Source organism: Halichoeres trimaculatus, unplaced genomic scaffold (genome assembly GCF_033239565.1).
Source record: "Halichoeres trimaculatus isolate MK-OKI-2021-1 unplaced genomic scaffold, fHalTri1.1 fHalTri1_scaffold_17, whole genome shotgun sequence".
Lineage (NCBI taxonomy): Eukaryota > Metazoa > Chordata > Actinopteri > Labriformes > Labridae > Halichoeres > Halichoeres trimaculatus.
The window spans coordinates 31,574,420-31,595,957 of NW_027437195.1; the positions used below are offsets into that span (position 1 = coordinate 31,574,420).

Sequence of the window (21,538 nt, forward strand, 5' to 3'; positions counted from 1 at the left end):
TGAGCAGAGCTTCAGGAAGATAAAGACGGTGAGTCTCTCTTTAAATAGTTTCTTGTGTTTTCTGTCCTCGTCCTCAGACACCGCAGGAGCATCCAGGGTCTGAGGCGGGACAGGGAGGAGCGTCTGCAGACGTACCGCAGAGCTCGAAGCCTCAGTCCCAGCAAACATGTTTGCTCCTCCCCACATGAGGAGGTTTCCTCCTCCTCCAGGCCGTCTGCAGGGCGTCAAAACCTCCATCAGCTCCAGGCGTCAGACAGCGTCAGGTGAGACTCTGGTCCTCAGAGACCACTCAGCGTCAGGAAACCGTGTTAGTGATGGATTAAAACTTAATGAACTGGTTTATGTCCTGATAGAGCGACAGACCCCCCGCGGGGAGACGCCCAGTGTCCCGCCGACATCGAGCAGCTGCTGAGGGACTACGGGCGAGCCCGCGAGGAGGCCAGGACGGAGATCGCCAAGGCCCGGGAACGACTGAGGGAGAGGACGGAGCAGGAGAAGAGGAGGCTCCAGCAGCAGGCGCTGAGTCAGGAGGTCCAGGTCAGACCCCAGAGTCAGGTCCAGGTCAGACCCCAGGGTCAGGTCCAGGTCAGACCCCAGAGTCAGGTCCAGGTCAGACCCCAGAGTCAGGTCCAGGTCAGACCCCAGGGTCAGGTCCAGGTCAGACCCCAGAGTCAGGTCCAGGTCAGACCCCAGAGTCAGGTCCAGGTCAGACCTCAGAGTCAGGTCCAGGTCAGACCCCGGAGTCAGGTCCAGGTTAGACCACGGAGTCAGGTCCAGGTTAGACCCCGGAGTCAGGTCCAGGTTAGACCACGGAGTCAGGTCCAGGTCAGACCTCAGAGTCAGGTCCAGGTCAGACCCCAGAGTCAGGTCCAGGTCAGACCCCAGAGTCAGGTCCAGGTCAGACCTCAGAGTCAGGTCCAGGTCAGACCCTAGAGTCAGGTCCAGGTCAGACCTCAGAGTCAGGTTCAGGTCAGACCCCAGAGTCAGGTCCAGGTCAGACCTCAGAGTCAGGTCCAGGTCAGACCTCACAGTCAGACCCCAGAGTCAGGTCCAGGTCAGACCCCAGAGTCAGACCCCAGAGTCAGGTCCAGGTCAGACCTCAGAGTCAGGTCCAGGTCAGACCTCAGAGTCAGGTCCAGGTCAGACCTCAGAGTCAGGTCCAGGTCAGACCTCAGAGTCAGACCTCAGAGTCAGGTCCAGAGCAGCTCCCTCCTCCAGGTGGTCTGAGGGTTTCCTCTGTGTGTCTGTAACAATGCTGGCAGTGACTGACTGTTAGGATCAGTTTAATGGATTATCCATCATTAATTTAGTTTTAAACCCACTTTAAATGAGTTTCAGGAGCTGATCTGTCTCAGGTCACATCCTGGTTTCTTCAGTCTCCTCAAACTCCGACCTGGATGAACTGGTTTCAGGATCTGGGTCAGTTTTTAGACGTCAGAGTCTTTATCAGATGGTTTCACTGGTTGGTCGTCTGTGTGTCTGTGCAGGACGACCTGAAGCATCGGACCAGAATCAGTAACAGCACCCTGTGCTCCGGGTCCACCCTGAGCCTCTCCTCTGGACCCACTTCAGGGTACAACAGTGGAAACACAGTCCAGCTCCAGGGGGGCAGCAGGACCCTGATCAACGGACAGGTGGGGTCCCTGATCCTGTGTTTAGCCTTTGTAAGAGTGTTTCTAAATGATCTTACCTCAAAGAAAAGTTTGTGTCAGGACTCAGAGCCCGTCCTCTGGTCCTGGTCTGGTTTTTCCTGGTTACTGAGCCAATCAGACGGTGAGTTTGTGTGTGTGTGTGTGTTGTTGTGGCGTGTGTTCAGGTCGCAGGGATCCAGGATGAGGGGCTGAAGGTCAGGACACGTCCTCCTGCATGTGGTCCTCAGAGCGTGAAGACACAGAGAGCGTGGCTGTCTGCCCACGGTGAGTCACACACACACACACACACACAGACACACACACACACACAGCAGAAACCTTCTCTTTATGAGCTGATGAACCTGTAGCCCGTGTGTTTTGGCGTTTGGACAGACGTTCGCCTGGAGCCTCCTGTCGCTGGTTTTGAGCCTCTGATGACGTCGACGCCATCACCAGCAGCCTGTCCCCGTCAGCGCGCCGCCTCCTTTGGCTCCTCCTCCTCCATCTCCTCGACCTATCAGGACATCACGTCGGCTCTGCTGGGCCGCGCTCTGGCTGAGGTAACGATGAGGAACATCCAGCTGTTTCCTCCTCTTCATTCATGCTTCAGTTAATATTTAACGAGCCTCCCTGACTGAGTCTGCTCCTTCAGACGTTTAATGAGTCGACTCCTCCTCAGGTGCGGCTGGCGTCCTCGGGGGACTTAAGTAACTTGGTGTCGGGCAGAGCCACAGCCGGCTGGAGGTCAGTCCTCCTGTTTGATAAAGCCTCTAAGAATACCTCCTTTAATCTCCTCCCATCACAGGACTTTTCCTTTCTTTGCTCTCAGATGAGATTGATTAACTTTAAATCCAAGCAAAGTCTTAATTCTGTGTGAGACAGCGCAGATCTCCTCCTGTGTTTGTTCAGGCACCAGGGAGAGGAGCGAGGCATCCAGGCTTTCTACAAGCCCTCCTCCAGCCCGTCTGTCCATGCCTTCCTGGGGGCCGGGGAGCTGAGCAGACCCCTGGACGGTCTGTGGAGCGTAATCTGCCAGCTGTCCAAGAGCCACGTGTACAACCAGTCGGTCCGCTCCGTCTGGACCCGACCACTAGATGACAGCACTCAGCTGGGTGAGGCGCTGAGTCTGCGCGGCGTTCATCCTCACACTTTGGTTCAGATTTTACTTTTATAAAAATGAGATAAAGTAAACTCACGCTGTGACGTGAGGACGAGGAACCGTGCAGGAGTACAGGAAGTATTTTTATCTGCTCTGTGCTGCAGAGCTTTTTATATTTCTGCAGCTGTTTGAGGATCCTCAGGACGTCAGCCCCAGCTCTCAGTCCCATCCATCTCCTCCTGCTGGATCAGTTTATTACAAAACTAACAGCTTCCTCACACCTGCAGCCTGCTGCTGACTGTTCAACACGTCTCAGAGATGCTTTACTCACCTGCTCGACTCTCAGGAAGTCTCATTTTACCAACTTAAAACAGGGAAAGAGTTTCCTGTAACAACTCAATGTGAAGAGGTTAAAGCAGAGGTCTGCAACTTTCACTTTCACAGGAGCCAGTTATCCTCAGCTCAGCTGGATTAAAGTCATTCAGGAGAAACAAAATCTATTTTATCTTCACAATAAAGACCATAATTAGTGTAAAACTCTAAACATTGTAAAAATCTAGTGAATAATTATCTGAAAGAGAAGTTTTTTGAATTTGTTAAATTAAATATTTAATGTGTTATTTTTATTTTCAATAAATTTGCAAAAATAAAAAAAATCAACATTTCAAAAATTTGCAAACATTTTGAAAAAAAAGAAATATAAAACAATGCAAAAAAATTTGAAAAAAAGAACATTTGCAAAATTTTGAAAAAAGCATAAATTTCCATTTTTTATTTAAAATTTTAAAAACTTGCAAAATTTTGGAAAAAAGTAACATTTAATTAATTTTCAAAAATTAAAGAAAAATCAGAATTAACAAAATTTGCAAAGATTAAAAAAAAATGAAATATTAGACATTAAAGAAATTTTAAAAAAAATCAAATTTGCAACATTTTCAAAGTTTTCAAAAAAAGCAAAAATTTCCATTTTTGATTTGAAATTTCAAAATTTTCCAAAATTAAAAATAAAAAATGTTAAACTTAATAAATTGCAAAAAAATTTAATTTTTTTAAAGAACTGATCATATTGCTTAGCTTTCCATTTTTAGTTGTTTGCTAATGTCTTGCAACAGATCAAGCTCATGTATATTAAGCCGGCATGCTGGCAGTTAAATGAATCCATCCACACAAAAATAAAAATTCTTTATTTCAATAATATTTTTTAAATGAGCCGCTGCAAAGGATTCAAAGAGCCTCATGAGGCTCCAGAGCCACAGGTTGAACACCCTTGGCTTGGATGAAGTTAGCGTTTTCTTTTCCATCCTCTGGTTTGATAGTTTTGTTGGTTTAGCTCCTGTCTGACCTGGTTCCTCCTGTGTTTGTGTGCAGTGTATATTCTGACTGATCCGTCCTCCTGCCACCTCAGCCAGCCCAGAGACTTCTGCTGCATCAGCACCGAGTCCAGACAGGTGAGCATCCCTCACTGATCATCCTCTGATCCAGCACTTTCCGTCAGACTCAGACTCAGACTCAGACTGAGGTATGAGACGTGGTTTCAGGGGTATCTGATGTAATCAGATGGTGATGTGCTGTGGGATAGTGTTTGTTATCTGAACCATCAGAGCGTCCGTGTGGACTGGAGCTGGGTGTGAGCTGTTGGACGGTCGGTGAACAGCTGCCTCGTGTCTGACGAAACGTCTGCTCAGCTCCTTTATTCATCACTCCTCTCTCTGCTCCCGGCCTCAGGGCGCGTGCTGCGTGCTGGCCATGCAGTCGGTGTTTGAGGAGACTCTTCCTCGCCCCAGCGTGGACGCCGTCAGGGGGGAGATGATGCCCAGCTGCTGGCTCTTGCAGCCGCTCAGACGTAATGGACGGGAAGTCACCAGGGTCGTCTACCTGCTGCAGGTGAGATAAGGGAGCTGTGGAGCTGCCTGTCATGGAGGTGTGTGTGCTGTACTCACCGTACTCACCGTCAGCAGCAGCAAAGATTATCTGCCGTCAGCTGATGGATGGTTTGGGAATAAGTCTGTGAAAGATGCAGAGAGAAACGCTCCTGACAGGAAATATGAAATCAACAAACTGCTTCTGTCCAATCTGTGCCGTCTGTGAGCGTCGTCTTCTCCTTATTGATCATCCTCTCTGAAACCAGCACTCTCACTTCTTCTCTGATCAAACGAAACATTTCATCAAATCTGTGATGTGCACTTCTTCTCAGAGACAAATGAAGCTGTAAAGTTCCTCTAACGTCTGCAGAAACAAAGAAAATCTCTGATCCTCAGCCAGGCGTTGTTAAAAACCATCAACAGATCTGTTTTCTCTGATTTATCACACAGATAAAAAAGACAATTTACGTATTCCTTTTTATATAGAATAGACTAGACTATAATAGAATAGAATAGAATAGAAAATACTTTATCCATCCTTGGAGGGAAATTCAGGAGTTACATTAGCCTGAGTAGCATGATGCTACTCTGCCCTCTGGTATTCTCTCTGTTGCTGGGTTAGCACAGCTAGCTCGTCCATCTTATTGGAGATAGATCCTACGTTCCCAATAACGATGGATGGAAGGACAGGTCCATGTCGTCACTTCTTAGCTCACACCTGAGAACCAGCACGTCGTCCTCACCTCCTTCTCCTCACCTTGTGGGAAACATCTGGCCTAGCACCAGTTAGCATTGACATGCTACAGGCTGCTAACAGCTGATTTCACATGTAAACAATGCAGCCATGGTTACATGTAGGATCTCCGGACAAACACAGGAGAAAAAATAGTAAAAATATCACTGAAGACACAAAAAGTTTGTTGTCCGTGACCAACAATGAGCCGTACAAAGTAATGATCCACTCCAAATACAAATTAAATTAATGTTTGTCTCTCACCATAAATCAGGTTGAGGTAAGTGTATGGATGAACTGATGAGGGGGTCAGCTCTGGGTTTGTGTCAGATCTGGTCCTGAATGATGTGGATGAAGGTTTTTCAAACAAGCCCCGCCCACAATCCTTATTCAGGCTGAACTCATGTATTCTGCAAAGTTAGATATCCTGCATACTGACAACTATAACACTCTCATTATCATCTTCGTCATCATCATCATCGTTATCATTATCAACACCATTATCTTCATCATTATCATCATGATTGTCATTATCATTAACATCATCATTATTATCATTAACATCATCATCATCATCATCGTTGTCATTATCAGCATCAATTACATCATCACCATTACCATCATCATCATTGTCATCACTTTTATTATCAACATCATCATCTTCATCATCATCATCATCATCAGATATTATCATGTGGTCCTGATGTGGGTCTCTGAGTATGAGAGAAAACCTTCAGCTGGTCCAAACCTGTTCATGTTACCAGAACGTGTCTTCAGATAACACTTGGTGCTTCATAACCACAGATTGATTGATTGATTGATTGATAATTAAATGATCTGTAAGACTGAAATATTTGACCGTCATGAAGGTGTTGTGGTCTTTGGTAAATCCTGGTCTCTGTGGTCCATCTCTGTAAAGTCTTCCTCTCCTGGTCGTCTCCAGGTGGACGTTGGGACTCCGTCTTTTCCTCCCCGTCTGTTGAGCTCTGTGTCCAGGAGACAGGCCGCTGTCATCGCTGACCTGGACGCCTTCCTCCGTCCTCAGAGCTCCAGGATGAAGACCCGTTAGCAGTGAGCACTTGGACCGAACCGCCCCGCAGGGAGTCCTAGTCCGTCTTTAACGTTTGCACCTGAAAACTATTTACTTGACTTCACTCTAGCAGCACTGTTACTCTGAAAGTTGAAGCAGCTTTTTTCTATGAAGTATTTTTTTATTGAAAGTGTATTTTTATATCCTGCTCGTTACAATCCCTCATGGCTCGTCTGACCAAAGCTTTAACAAAGGGAGCAGCTTACACAGAGCTTCACGATGAAATATTCAGGGCAGGAAGTTCTCAACAGTCCCTTTAACTGATCCCTCTGCTCCTCTGAGGAGTTTCTCCTTTATCTACTGATGAGTATCAGCAGCTCGGCTCCTTTACCTGCACTGAAGACAAACAGCTGATCCCTGCCTTAAAGAAACGTCAGGCCAACAGAGACTCTGGATACGCTCGCTTAGAGCTCCTGTGAGGAGATTTCTAACCGTTACAAACAAATCTGACTTTATATTGATGTTTTTGTTTGACTCAAAAAGTCCCTCATCAGGAAGAGTGAATATTTCTGTAAAGTTACTGTAAAGATCTGAACCCTGGAGCAGGAGGAGGCGTCACACTAACACCCACTGCTCAGAAACCTGGAGTTCAATAATCCCCACTGATGGATGCTTCTGACTTTAAAGAGATTTCTTGTCAAGAAATACTTTTTATAAATGTTAAGGACAAAATCTGCAGAACTGTCTTTCTCCACAGGGGGCGCCAAAATCAACAAAAGCAGAAATTTCCCACAGGAGCTTTAATGTTGAGTGTGGTTACGTCTAAGGTTTATAAGAACACGTAAACAAAGCTCTTTTTCAGATTATTATTCAGGATCTTTACGTCTTGGTCACAGATCAGTTTGAGTTAAAATCCAGGAGACGCTCAGAGATGAGCTCATTTCCTGAGGCGCTGTGTGTTTTAGCCTCCCAGAGGAGGAGGTGCTGATGTTTGGAGGAGAGAGGAGCAGAAAGGTTAAAGAGGAAACGATCCTCTGAGGTCTGTGTTTGGATTAAGAAGGATTATCTAATCTAATGTGGATTATCTGTTTCATTTTTATAACTCAAAGAACATAAAAAAACACGCGTGTGTGTGTGTGTGATCCCTCCGTCCATGAGTTGTGTGTTGGACAGTCAGGTGCTCGAGCAGATGAAGATGAAGACTGTTCCTCGTGTTTTAATCTCAGCAGCACGTTGTTCGAGGACAGATCTGTAGCAGGAGAAGTAGCTTTAAACCAAAGGTCTCTGATTCAGGCCCTTAAACTGCAGCACACTCTGACCTCTGACCTCCAGATTCACTGTCAGGCTGCAGGACATGGTACCCAGACCTGCACCAGGTCTCTGGTTTCTGAAGTCCTGTTTATTGTGATCTTAGAGCAGCTGTCGCTCAGAGTCTGAACACTCGCTCCTGTTTGCTCCTGTTTGCTCCTGTTGGTGTCAAACAGCGCTTTAGTTTTCACTGTGCACGCTGATGAATCTATGCAGAAGCTGAGTCTGAGGCGCTCAGCTGGAGACGGATATGAAGCCATATTAATATTCACCGTTTACCCCCACACCCCCACCCCGGGAACCAAAGACATGAAAACCTGAATGAAGGAGCACGGTTACCACTGTCTGAGTCTGTAATCACTTTGTTTGTAAAGAACGTTGTTATTTATGTTGTGATGGTTGTTAATGTATTTTATGATGAACTCCCAGCTTCCTCTTGCTGTTGAGACGTTGTTCGGCCGTTTGTCAGGCCAATCTTTATAAATACAAAACGTATTTTAAGTAAAATGTTGTTTGTGTTTTATTTTCATGTTGGAAATCATCCTGATGCTCAGTCTGAGACTAACGTGTTTTATCATTTAAATGTGTCTGTGGAGTTTTAAAACATCTGTTAACGCTAAAAGCTGCTGATGTTGTTGGTGCTGGAGTCAAACAGAGAAACAAACCGGAGTTTTTGAAGCTGTTTTTACACTTTCTGAAAAAGGACCAAAACCTTTTTCAAACATTTTTTTCATTTGATTCGGAAAAATTGAGCTAAATTAAGAAAATCCAACATTTAGAATAACAGCAGTGGAGTTTAAAGTAAATAAAACTGTTGGTGAATACTTTGATTTTTACCAAGTTAATGAGACTTTGTATTAACACAACTGGAAAAAAAACAAACCATTCAAAGTTGGCTCCAACTCTGAAAACTGTGTCAGTCCACACTTGCAGAACAGTTAGTACTTTAATATGTGAGTTTTTCTGTAGGGATGTCCTGATATTACGTTTTCACTTCCCATACGATACTGATACTGCAGCATTGAGTATTGGCCGATACTGATATTAATCTGATACGATATCAGCATTAAACATGCCTACTTTTATTACTTTTTCTGTCGTATGTCTGTCATGTTAGAAAAGGCTTGATTAAGTGATATTATTCAAACAAAGAACAGTAGTCAGCAACAGATGCAGATTTTAGATGCATTCCCAGACAATACCGATATTTGTTTTTTTGCTGATATCAGACCGATATCTGAAATCAATATCGGACTGGGACATCTCTATTTTTCTGCTTCTGTCGCTACAAATTCATGAAAAAAATGAAGATTGTTTAGATTTATATCTTAACTCAATATCACAAAAATGCACTCTAGTTTTTTTTTTAATAAGTTGTAGAAAGTCCATCATTGGATGATCAAATAATTAACTAAAAATAAGAAAATAAAATAAATAAATAAAAAACAGATTTTTAATTTCGAAATGTTTCAACCTGAATGAAAAAAGTAAAAAAAAAAAAAAGTAAAAAAAAGTAAAAAAAAAAAAAAAAAAGTTAAATAAATAAATAAAGTCAAAAAAGAAAAAAACAACAACAATAATAATAATAATAATAAATAGGCTACATTTAATTTTTGGAGAACTTTTCTAGACACTGAAGGTCATCTGACATCACAAGTATAAAAACCTTGAACAAACATTAAATAAAAACAACAAACAGCAGAAGTGAGGATGGTGGGGTCAACCAGAATAAGCTTTTAGAAACAAACTAGAAAAAATGTCCCGAAAAAACTCTGAAGTGAACCGACTTTTAAGGTAAGACCAGAAAAAAACTACACAGAACTACCGTAGTTACTGTAGTTCCTGTACTTTCTGTAGTTACTGTAGTTCCTGTATGACTGTACTGGATGAGTTTTGTTCCTGGTTTCCTGACAGGTGTTGCTCATCCTCTGATCATGAAGATCTCTGGTCCCTCCGAGCAGCCGGACACGCAGGACCCGTGGAGGTGACTCTGAGTGTCAGTGGGTGGGTGGAGGGTGTTGTGTGTGAGATTAGAGCCGGGTCTGGTCTGGTCTGGGCGGGGTATGGAGGTCTGAAGTGGAGGGGGGGTGTTCAGAGATCAGAAGCGCCTTTTCGAGCCTGCAGCTCATGCCTGGAATACCGCTCCCTGCTCACACCATGAACTGGATGCGCCCCCGTTATTTTTAACCGCAGGGTGGGTCAGCTCTGGCTGTGGGGAATGAGCCTGGAGCGCGGATCCTGCTGCCCCCTTTCCCTCGGACCCGAGTCCTCCTCAGGCTGCGGAGCCCGACGTGCGCACTGACCCGGACCCCGCTGCTCCAATGGGACTGTAAGACCGTCAGAGGACGGGAGACACTTCAAGACCAGCTCCGAGAGACCGGAGAGCTCCGACAAGTGAGTGGGACTGTGAGGGGGGGCGTCCTCTGCCAGGTTAGACCAGGGTTAGACCAGGGTTAGAGACTAGTTAATGAGTTAAAATCAGCTGTGAGTGAACGCTGCTCCGTCTACAGAGACTGTCATTAGTTTGATTAAAGCTTTTATCCAAACCACCTGCTGCTGTGAGAGCTCAAAACTAACAAACTAATAAAAAAAGTTTGTCTTTTTAGTAAAGTTTTAAACTGAGTGAAATTAACAAACAGTTAGCTCATTTTGCAGTTTTTATTGAGCTTCACGTTTCTGAGTTTCTGTTTTTTATCAGTTGATCTGTTCGCTGTAAATTGGGCGCGTTTAGAACGCTCCACTGTGACGTCACTGCGCATGGACGCACGTAGGCAAAAGCGTTCCTTCAAGATTTCTGCAAAGTGAGGAAAAGCAGCTGGAATGAGGTGAAAGTTGAGTCTTTGGTGGTGGATTATTGTGAATGTTGAACAGTTTGAGATAAATGTGTCCAAACTTTTCAGCAGGAAGTGAAAAGTTACTTTGGAAATGACCTCTAAACAAGTTTAATAACTCAGTGTTTGATAATGTTTCTGTTTCTCTCTGCGTCTCTGAGCTCCATCAGTCTGGATCTGTTTATGGAAACAGTTTGTGTGAGTGTGAAGTGTTTCTGTGGGTTCAGTCTGTCCAATCCTCTGAGCTCAGAGTGTGTTTGTAGATCCATGCTCGACCTCCAAGCTTTAACCTTCAGACCGTATTTTTAACCTCTGAGCCGTGCAGGGGCGTAGTTAGTGGTTTGGGGGCCCAAGGCAAACCCAGTCCATGGGGCCCTCCATGTCCTTGTAACTCCTCTTCCTCAGAGCTAGACTGGCCTTCCCTGGGTTCACTGTCTCTTTCCCAGAATCAAGGCATGAGACAGTGCTAATCTTGTACATGCTAACTTAACACAACTAAATGCATTTCCTCAAGTTCTGTACTTTAGTTTGATTTAGAAAAAAGTGAATCCATCATTTAGTCCACTTTGTCCTGGATTTGAAATCTTTTATGGTCCATTGAAGCTTATTTGTCCCACAGTGGGGAATTTACAGAGTAACAGGAACAAACAAGAAAGGATGAAGTGAAAAACATTACAATAGGTAAATATTGGAAAAAATAATTTAGTAAAGAAAAAATATGTAAATATCAAGCACAACATCAAACTGGAAAACAATCTACTGAAAGAGGTGATATTTACAGTTAGCATACTTTTTGGTACTATTATTTTAAAGTGAATGTATTTTTATTTGACCCCCTGTCCAGTGAGTTATGTTTCCAAAAAAGAGATTTTATAAAATAATGTTTATCACCAACTCCAAAAGTTTGATTTAGAGAAAATGATCCTGTTTCCTGGGCTAGATAAAGTCCTTAAAATCCTAAAAGTCTGATATGTTTATCTCAGATCTCAGAGCAACATTGGTTTTATTTCACACTTGGTTGAAAATAAGAAAAAAATGGTAAAAAGTGTTTTTACCACTTTCTTCCTGAATCAAATGTTCAGATGTGTTGTAACATGGAATAGCCCATTGAATAAGAAGGGAGGGGGAGGACCCAAAACCATCATTACAGATTAAGACTTTGATGGATTTTGAAGCATGTGAAGAAGATTTAGAAAAAAGAAATGCTTTCAATTGAAGAGAACTTCATAAATCAGTTTTTAAGAGATGCTCAGGGGGCCCCTGGGAATCTTGGGGCCCCAGGCAACTGCCTATGTTTGCCTAATTGTAGCTCCGCCCCTGGAGCCGTGGAGGTCGTGTCCCTGTACCTGCTCAGAGCGGGTCAGACTCCATCCCTGGTGCTAACACAGCTCCAGAACTTTCCATCACGGCGTGTTTCCCTCACCGAGCAGGTCTGGGATGTTTATCCCGTCACAAAGACATGAAATATTCTCAGACGTTCCCGCTCGTTCCCCTTAAAAGGAGACGTGTGTGTGTCCTGGTCTGGACCGCGGGGCCTTCAGTGTAAACACTCTCCAGGAATAGTTTACTATCGATTCCTTATAACCCCTCACAGCACCGAGCCGCTGCTGCTGCTGCTGCTGCTTCAGTCCAAACAGTTTCGACCCCAACAGGAGTTTTTCCTCACAAGACGGGAACAGGATCGATGAACCGCTTAACTCTGGTTCCTCCTGGTTCCTGCAGTTTGAGGAGACTCTGCAGACCCTGGTGGTCCCTCAGTCCAGTAACCCTCCTCCTCCTCCTCATTGATCCACTTCATGGCACAGATTTACTCTCCTGGACCTCAGGCTTTGCTCTGCTCAGTCCAGTTGCTGCTGCTACAGTTTCACACACACACACACACACACACACACACACACACACACACACACACACACACACCCAGCTCTTATTTCCTCCTCTCCGTGGACTCAGAGTAATGTGCTCCTATAGCCAGCAGCTAATGTGTTTGTGCTCCTCAGAGAGCGTCCAGCAGGAGTTACTTACAGCTGGGAGCGTGCTCACAGGGTGATTACTCAGCTGCAGCTGCTGGGCCGATGCTCATATTGTTCCTGCGTGTTCACACTTTTTGCAGGAGCAGCAAAAAGAGAGAAAAGGATGCACTTAATTAAAAAGTCACAAACAGAAGAAAAAGCTGTTTCACACCTCAGAAATAAGGAGGTTTGGTGTTGCTCCTCCTCAGCAGGCCTCAGGAGGAAAATCTCATTCACACATTTTATCTTTTTACTGCAGAGAAACTGTGGATCAGCATCCTCAGCCTGCAGCGCCTTAACCACCCCAGGCATCGTTTTAATTATCCATCTTATCCAACGTTAGGGGCATTACCCAGAACACACTGCACAGCCTGATGTGTGTTCACTGAGCATGTGCAGAGAGGAGAGCTGACAGGAAGTGTTAAAGCATGACTTAATGTGTTTATCAGCAGAATCCAGTCATAGCGAATGAAACACGCCGTCTGCAGCGGCTTCGTGTCAGCTCAGCGTGAAATGCCCCAAAATGGTCAAACTCATCACGGGACCAGAACCAGGACAGGAGGCGTTTGGATCAGGGCGCAAAGTTCTGATTACTCCAAATGTTGATGTCCAGAAAAATCATCATTCAGGGTGAATTCAGCATCAGCTCCTCATCTCTGATCTGGATCACTGTGCCCCAGACCTCTGTCTGCAAATACGCCGTTCCTCTGATTCGATTCTTATACGATATTTCCAATTTTTGCATCATCAGTTTGTTTTATTTTTGCACCGGACCATGTGAAAAAGTTAAATGATGATGAAGACGATGTTTACAGACCATATCAGGATCATGGTTTTCCCCAAAAATTCACATCATGTGAGTCAGAGAAAAACACGTCATCCTCTGCTAGAGACAAGCAGTAACTTTTTTCCAGCCCAGCTTAGAAACAAAGACTGAAGAATTTAGATTTAGGAAAAACAATTTTTGTTCAAAAATATCCAGATTTAGAAACCCTAAAAGAAAAATCCTGATGCTAACATGAATCGACTTTTTTACCATCCCTACGCTTTTCCTCCCTGGAGGATGCAGATGTGACATCGAACCTCCAGCTCTACGTCCATGTGCACATCCACAGAGCTCTATATGTGTGTTTTTGTGTTTGTGTGTGTGTGTTTAGCAGTCAGTGTGTGTTGCGTGGCCTTATGCACTGAAGTGACATTTAGCTTAAAGATCTTGTGATGTCTGTGTTATTGCTCGGCTCTGAGGATGCTGAGTGGATTTGTCTGACATTTAGTTTTCAACTTGAAGTTAAAGTTAGTGCATCAGCTGTGAGATACAGTTTCTCAAAGCATCAGCTGATACCCTACAGAGACCTTGCTACAGCGTCAGATTAAAATCCTGAAAGCCTCACAGTGTTGAAGAGTCTGTGGTGGTTCTTCTACGAGTACGGCATCAAACATGTTGAGCCTTAAAGCTCCTGTGAGGAGTTTTTCTCTGTGGATGAAACGGACAGAAGTTTTGTTAAAGGTAGCATCTGCAGGAGTTTTAGTTACCTGCAAGTAAACACAGCATCCAAACTGGCTCCTCCTCCTTGGCTCAGTGCCAGCTGCAGCACACACCCACAGCCTCCGACTGTAACTACGTGAACACACCCTCTATCCCAGCAGCCACCTGTAGCATCATGTAGCATCATGTAGCATCACGTTTCTACGTGGGAGAGACTCGAGCTGTACGCCTGACTTGTCATGTTAGCACAAGCTAATCACAGGTATTTGACACATACCTCGTTAGCAGAAAGCTAACTCACATCGCTCTTTGAGTGAAAGTGGAGCCAAGCGTCACCCTCGCTTAGGAAAAAGTTTTATCTGTTTGGAGTTTCCTTTTGACCTTGGTTGTTTTTCTTCCTCCGTGCTACGTCCACTATGCTAGCTGCTCTGATTAGCTTCTTCCACTCGCTAATCAACACGCAAAGTCACCTGCACACTCGACATGCTGTGATCAGCTGAGGTAACAACAACTACTCTCCACCCAGAGACATCCCAAAACAACCAAAACATCAACACCCAGGCAGAGGAGGGGGCTGAGGCCGACACAGACACTGACACACATGTAGAGAAGCTGAGAAGAGAGGATTAGGCAGGATTAAGTTGATATTTCATTGTTAGGGGAAAATCCTGCAGACTCTAAAAAAAGTCACAGACTTAATAAGCTTTAAAATAACAAGTAAGGACCAATTTAGCGGCAGACTCTACCTTTTATATCTCTTAATGAGCAAATGAAGCTGATAAGACCGTTAACGAGGAGCCTGGATACTAAAGCAAACTCTGGTGGGGGGGCGGTGTCAGACCAAGTCAAACCAACATGAATACACTAAGGACAGATTTTTTTGTTGAGAAATTCCTGATGCACAGGACAAAATCAGCACAGACTTTGTCCACAGGGGGCGCCAGAAGCGACACAAACCAAACATCCCTGACAGGAGCTTTAAGTTGTGACGCAGCCAGGTGTGAATTAGGCTTTGATTTGATAATAAATTATTTATTTACACCTTATCCTGCTGTTTGTTTTAGATTCAGTGTGATATGAGAGAAGCAGCTTGGTCTCAGTGAGCGCGCTCAGAGCTCGGCCTGGTTAGAGCCTCATGGAGCTGTTCGGACGATATGAAAAGGAGAGCTGGAAAAATTGTCGTTTTCATCATTTCTCTTCAGTTTAATGAGTCAGATCAAAGATTAATCTCCTGCTTCAGCCTCACTTCCTGCTGTAAACGACACCGTGTTATCCTCGAGGTCGTTAACTCTGCACCACAGGAGCCTGTAGCTGACGAGGCGCCCTGCTGTGAGCCGGCAGGTGTGACTGAGCAGGTGTGTCAGAGTCCTGGATCTGGATCAAGGACACCAGGAGAGAAGTGTTAGTGGCAGGGAGTGGACTGAAGTGTCAGAGGACTGTCTGTGGGATCCAGGAGGTCGGCGTTTGTTAAACCGAGGTCAGCGTCAGAGTCTCTGCACGCTTCGTTTACCGCCGACTGTTTGTCAGCTGTCAGCGTCAGGCTCTCAGCTGACAGTTTGTGGGTTTGAACCGTGTGTGAGGAGTTTGTACAGAGTGTGAAGAGGCTGCAGAGCCGTCCAGGTCATGTGTGAGGTGATAAGGGGATTCCCGTCTGTGGGTGGAGCCTCCTCAGGCTGATATCAGCTGTCTGCAGAGGCCTGATACTGAGGAGGAGGTGGAGGGAGACCTGCTGCAGGCGCCTCCATTCAGCATCACTCAGGATCCTACCACCAGCCTACCACAGGATCAGGATCAGGATCAGACACAGGATCAGGATCAGGATCAGGATCAGGATCAGGATCAGGATCAGATACAGGGATGTGACTCTGAGAGTTTCACATTTTAACCAAAAGAGTCTGTGAACTCAGAGAGTGATCATTAACGTAAATACTGATCCGTTTCATCTCTTTAACCCCTGTAATGAGACATTCAGCTGTTTTCATGTTCACTCAGGCTCCGTCTCGGCCTTTCTCCCTCTTCTCTGTGCTCCAGCATCAACTCGAGCTGATCCTCCTCCTCTCACAGTCACAGACAGAAAACTCACAAACTCAGAGTTCAAACTGCGTGAGCCGCTTCATTCAGCAGTTGGTGGTTTGCCGTCACCGTAGTGTTCAGAGGGGTTCCCCTCCCCCTGCGAGCTGTGATAAGAGAGCTATGCTGCGTGCAGATAGAGCTATCTGAGCGCTCCCCTTCAGCCCGCCATTCCACACAAAGGACAGACGCTCAGACGCTCTGCAGGGCGACAGTTGAGCAGAGAGACATGCACAAAATGGAGATTATGAGGGAGCCAGAGCACGGGGCCAACGTTAGCGCTGTGACCGTCCAGACGTGGAAACACATCATCCACAAACCTGAACCTGGAGTTCAGCTCATTTAGACTTTATCAAACACTTTTCTACAAACTCTCTGATGGTTTGGAGACTAAAGCTGCTGTGAGCGACGTGGAGCTGGTGGAGACTCTGGTGACCCCTGTGGACAGAGTGGGTAGAGCCCAAGTAACATAATCCCTGATTATCAAAAATATTTTAGATTAATCTTCACCGCAGCTTCTGAAAATACTGTTTCTACTTTAGCTCCATTCCCTCCAAGTCGTCCGGATTGGATCAGTACAGTTTGGTCCGGTTTGTGTTTCCACAGGGTAAACTGGATGCTGATAGCTACATGTTAGCATGACGCCATAGCAGGGCAACACAGTGTACCCCACTAATAAATCCAACAACAGTAAACAAAGATCAACGATGAAGACATCCAGCATTTCATCCTCTCTGTGATCGTCATGTGACTTTTTGTGACAAAGAACAATCAAGCTTTGTTTCAGAGAAGTCTGTGAGCCACCAGGAGAAATACAGCAGCTGCTGTCACACAGGAAGTGACCATTCTTTCAGCCAATCAGCAGACTGCAGAGTTTCTAGCTCCACCTACTGGAGTTGGATTAGTTTAGTCTGACACCCCAACAGAAGGGAACCAGGAAATGATGATTTGGTGACCTGTCCTGGTTTTAGTCAAAGTAAACGCCGCAAAATGCGCATGAGATGACGCGAGCTGAACCGCTTGGTGGAAACAGGGCTAACACTAGCAGAGCTAGCTCCAGCAGCCTTCAGGCCTCCCTGCAGGTTAACACCATGGCCTGTATATAGAGTGGACAGCGTGGCTCCTCCTTTTATCTTTGTACGGTTTTGAAACCAAAACTCCCCCGTCACAGTCGCAGCCAGAGTCTGCGCAGTAGAGACTGTGAGGGATTCTGGGAGAATCTGAGTGGGGCTGGGTGACAAAAATAATAATTATTTTTTTCTTTCAAGAGTCTAATCACTTCCTGACTCTACCTCCAGACATATTTTACAATCCCTGAAAAAATACACGAGAACGTCAGCTGTCAGTCATCGTTAAACGTGACCTAAAGCCTCATTTTTAACCTCGTATAACTAATGAAAACAAAACTTTTCAGAAAAAAGAGGACTTGGATACAAGACAGCCAAATGATATCTCCAAATCACCACAACAATCAGACGTGAGAAACATTTCTACCAGGTGTATTAATTTTTTAAAGTTTGACCACAGCCCATCTGGAATGACTGGGAGATGGATTTTTAAACCTATACTGCAGCCAGCCACCAGGGGGAGCAGTTTTTGTGGAGACCTCACTTCAAGTTGAACAGTATGACATCCATTTTTTTTTTTTACAGTCTTTGGTTCACATCCACACATCTGGTCCAGTGTTTATACACTGGTTTAACCACAGCATCATCCTCTGATCTTTAGATATGAAGTTAATCTGGAAGCACTAAAAGCTGCAGTTCCTGGAGTGTCCACTAGAGGCTGCATGCAAAAACAGCAAGATGTCAGTCTGAGTGGATCATTTCTCTCTCAGCTCACTCTGAACGGAGAAGTTGTTATAACTTGGTAGTATGATGTTATTAAACTACAGTTTTGCCCATATAAGGGCATGGCTGATTGATTGACAGGTGGGCATCCTGTAGGTGTGACTGATGTCTGGTCATCAACGCGGCCTCGGACCCTTCTGATCCTCTCTTCATCACCTCCATCAGTCAAACTAACTCCTCCTCTCTCTGTTTCAGACACCGTCAGTATTCAAGTTCACCCCCCCCCTCCCCCTACACCCCCGGACCACCTGAGGACGCCTGCTGCCGTCCCCCCACCCGCCCGCCACGCTGGCTACCGCCATGACTTCCACCACGGACTTTGACAACGCGGAGATCACGCAGCAGTACAGCCACATCAACACGCGCTTCGAGCTGTCCGACGAGGAGCTCGACAACGACAACAGCTCGGCGCGGCTCTTTGAGCGCTCGCGCATCAAGGCCCTCGCAGGTGAGTGTGTGCATGACAAGCAGGCCGTGTCCTCTGCGGGGTGTGTGTGTGTGTGTGTGTGTGACAGATGTCTGAGATGACTGTCTTTTTAAAGCGTGAAGCTTAAAGAGCTCCTGTTGGACTCTGACCTTCACAGGCTTCAGTCTTTGCAGGAACACAGGACGCTGCAGGTGATCCCTTATTTCACCACAGAGCTCCACACACAGCTCTGCAGGTGTCACCCTGTGTGTGTGTGTGTGTGTGTGTGTTTCCTGGCGTCACACACTCGCAGCAGCTGAGCCCTGACGCTCCTCCTCTCCTCCTCCTCCTCCTCCTCCTCTCCTCTCCTCCCGTTGGGATCACTTGCACATTCCCAGGATGTCTGCGCTCTGACCGCTCTGGACAGCTGCCCTGCCCGTCCTCCGCTCGCTCACATCTCTGCCATTCCTGGCTGAGCCGGCGCTGACCCACCTGTGGGGCGGCTGCTGCCTGGCTGTAAATAGCCGTGTTTGGGAGGGAAAGCGGGGGCGAAGGGTCAGGGCGTGTTTATTTCTGTAGAGCTGCAGACACAGGAGAGGTCAGCCACAAGGTGGTTCGACATGGATCCAGGTCCCTGGAGGAGGCTCTCTGGGGGAGAGGGAGGGTTTGTTGGAGAGCGTTGTGAGGAGATGAAGCCTGAGGGACCAAACAGCACGATCGATACTCAAAAGGTAAAAACCTGGAAACTTTGGATCCAGATTCCCCCGCAGGACAAGTCTGAAGATTCATGTTTTTAAAAACCACAGATAAACCCAAAAACCTGAGGACTAAGTTTGGCTCTGAAGGGGGTCCAAGCCCTGTGTGTTGGTTCCTGTGTTTGAAACGTTGAATCAGCCAAAAACAGGGTGAAGATAGTCACTCACAAAGAGATCACCTGAGCTTTTAGCCTTCTTAAAAATAGGAGCGAAGAGTCCATCAGTCACTTTAACCATCTGTAAGTCTGATCACACATTTATACACAGCTCCTCCATTTATGCTTTAACCATGGATTAGAAGTTTAACTCCATCCAATAGAATAGAAAATACTTTATTTATCCCTGAGGGGAAATTCAGGAGTCACAGCAGCATTTAAGAAAACCAAAGTCAGAAAGTGTATAGAAAGTGTAAAAAGCTCCATAAGAAAATAGATGCTGACAGCTTGTCCATCATTGTCCAGTCAGCCAGTCTCCACCTCCACAGGGTCCAGGACTGAGCTTCTTCAGCAGTCTGTTCAGTCTCTGTCTCCTGGATCCTGTCTGCTCACAGCAGGTGAAGCTCTTCACATGTGGCCTTGGTGTCTGCTGTTAGCTCTGTTAGCCATGTCTGTGAATAGCATGATGCTACTCTGCCCTCTGGTATTCCCTCTGTTGCTGGGTTAGCACAGCTAGCTCGTCCATCTTATTGGAGATAGATCTTACGTTCCCAATAACGATGGATGGAAGGACAGGTCCATGTCGTCACTTCTTAGCTCACACCTGAGAACCAGCACGTCGTCCTCACCTCCTTCTCCTCACCTTGTGGGAAACATCCGGCTTTACACTAGTTAGCATTACATGCTACAGGCTGCTAACAGCTGATTTCACATGTAAACAATGCAGCCATGGTTACATGTAGGATCTCCAGACAAACACAGGAGAAAAGTAGTAAAAATATCACTGAAGACACAAAAAGTTTGGTGTCCGTGACCAACTAGTGATCCAAACAAAGTGATGATCCACTCCAAATACAAAGATGACGAAAACGAGATGAAAAAATTACAAGAAACGGACAAAGAAGAGAGAGCTGCTGCAACAGGCAGCTACTAGGGCAGCGCCTAGCGACTAATGATGACAATGAGACAAAAGCTGAAACAGTTTCAGTCCCAGGTTGTAACAGGATGAATCCTGCTCTGATTGAAAGCCTCTGCTTCAGCCGGCCTCAAGTGGACACAAGAGGAACTGCAGCGTTTTGCTTCTCAGCATCGGTTTGGTCCTTAACGCTGCAGCCTGCAGATAATTTCACTTCATTTCATCAACTGCACAAAGTTTTCCTGCTAACAGGCGAGCTGGAGCCGTCCCTGCTGGAGCTGAGTCAGAGGAGCGTTAAACCCAGGTCTCTGGCCGAGGGATGCAGGTGTTGGAGTCGCTGGAGGAAGCTAAAGGAAAAACCATCAACTGTGTAATAAATGTACACAGTCTCCCTGACGTCACCGTCTGTTTCTGATTTTTGAGGCAAACCAGCTGGAGCGGCCATATTGGAAGTGGGGCCACACTAAGACCTACAGGGCGTCAGTCACGTGAGCTGTGCCTCTAGCTGCGTTTCCATCACATTTTTTCACAAAATCAAAGCGATATTTCTGAAGTTTCGATAAAGAACAGTTTCTCATTGCCGGTGTTTCCATTACGACCAAAACTGTGCACAACTTGAGTAAAGTAAAACATAACGTCCGTCTGGATGCTGCACTCATGATGACGATTCTTGAACATTAGTGTTTTCAAAACAGGAAGAACAAAACACTGAATGAAGATCATCATCTCCAGCTCACACACACACTCACACACACACACACACACACACCTCCGCCCCTCCCTCCTGCTGCTCTCTGACCCGCTCACAGCCGTCCTGACAGGGTCTGTTTGTGTGTCAGTGGACACGTATGAGGAGGTGAGGGAGGTGCGTTGTTATGACAACATGATGTTTTTGTGAAAAAAGTGTTTCCATTTCACTTTTGTGAGAAACTTCAATAAAGAAACTTCTGAAAAAACCACCTCATGAGAGCGTAAAAACTTTTTATCCATCAAATTTGAGAGGTTTTACGAACATGAGGCGTTTCCATTACCATTTTTTTAATTGCGTTGTTTACGTTTTGCGCAGTTTTAGGTGTAAAGGAAACACAGCTTCTGATTGGGCGAACTCACAATGTTAAAATCTTCAAAACTGCTGAGTGAAGGTGTTTGCACACTGAGTCTGTTATTGAAAAGAAAAGTTAAAAAAGTCACTCGATGACACATGGCACACAGAATCTAAGCATTTGTTTTTGTATTACTTGTAAAAAAATTTGCAGTATAAAAAAATAGACTCATTAATCAGTGATCAAGCAATTAGGCATTAGGTATGGGAGCACACACACACACAGACACACACAAGTCTTCAATTATCACTCAAACAGCCCAAAATTACACAAATCTGTCAAAAACTGTGA

The 21,538-nt window shown here is 45.5% G+C and overlaps 2 protein-coding genes across 4 annotated transcripts in view; both read left to right on the forward strand.

Annotated features, from left to right (window-relative positions):
- Window positions 1-8,129, forward strand: part of stard9 (StAR-related lipid transfer (START) domain containing 9) — a 51,244-nt gene extending 43,115 nt beyond the window's left edge. For 2 of the 3 annotated variants that reach the window (XM_074691703.1, XM_074691704.1), the window contains exons 23-32: window positions 78-263; window positions 354-537; window positions 1,488-1,634; window positions 1,817-1,916; window positions 2,025-2,191; window positions 2,311-2,375; window positions 2,541-2,743; window positions 4,099-4,178; window positions 4,456-4,614; window positions 6,269-8,129. In XM_074691703.1, coding sequence (XP_074547804.1) covers window positions 78-263; window positions 354-537; window positions 1,488-1,634; window positions 1,817-1,916; window positions 2,025-2,191; window positions 2,311-2,375; window positions 2,541-2,743; window positions 4,099-4,178; window positions 4,456-4,614; window positions 6,269-6,394 — 1,417 coding nt within the window. In that variant the 3' untranslated portion in view covers window positions 6,395-8,129. The remainder of the gene's footprint in view (window positions 1-77; window positions 264-353; window positions 538-1,487; window positions 1,635-1,816; window positions 1,917-2,024; window positions 2,192-2,310; window positions 2,376-2,540; window positions 2,744-4,098; window positions 4,179-4,455; window positions 4,615-6,268) is intronic. The other variant, XM_074691705.1, reaches the window with a different exon arrangement.
- Window positions 8,130-18,120: 9,991 nt separating this feature from the next.
- sptb (spectrin, beta, erythrocytic) overlaps window positions 18,121-21,538 on the forward strand; it is a 42,873-nt gene continuing 39,455 nt past the window's right edge. Inside the window, exon 1 of the mRNA XM_074692153.1 lies at window positions 18,121-18,360. Coding sequence (XP_074548254.1) covers window positions 18,213-18,360 — 148 coding nt within the window. The 5' untranslated portion in view covers window positions 18,121-18,212. The remainder of the gene's footprint in view (window positions 18,361-21,538) is intronic.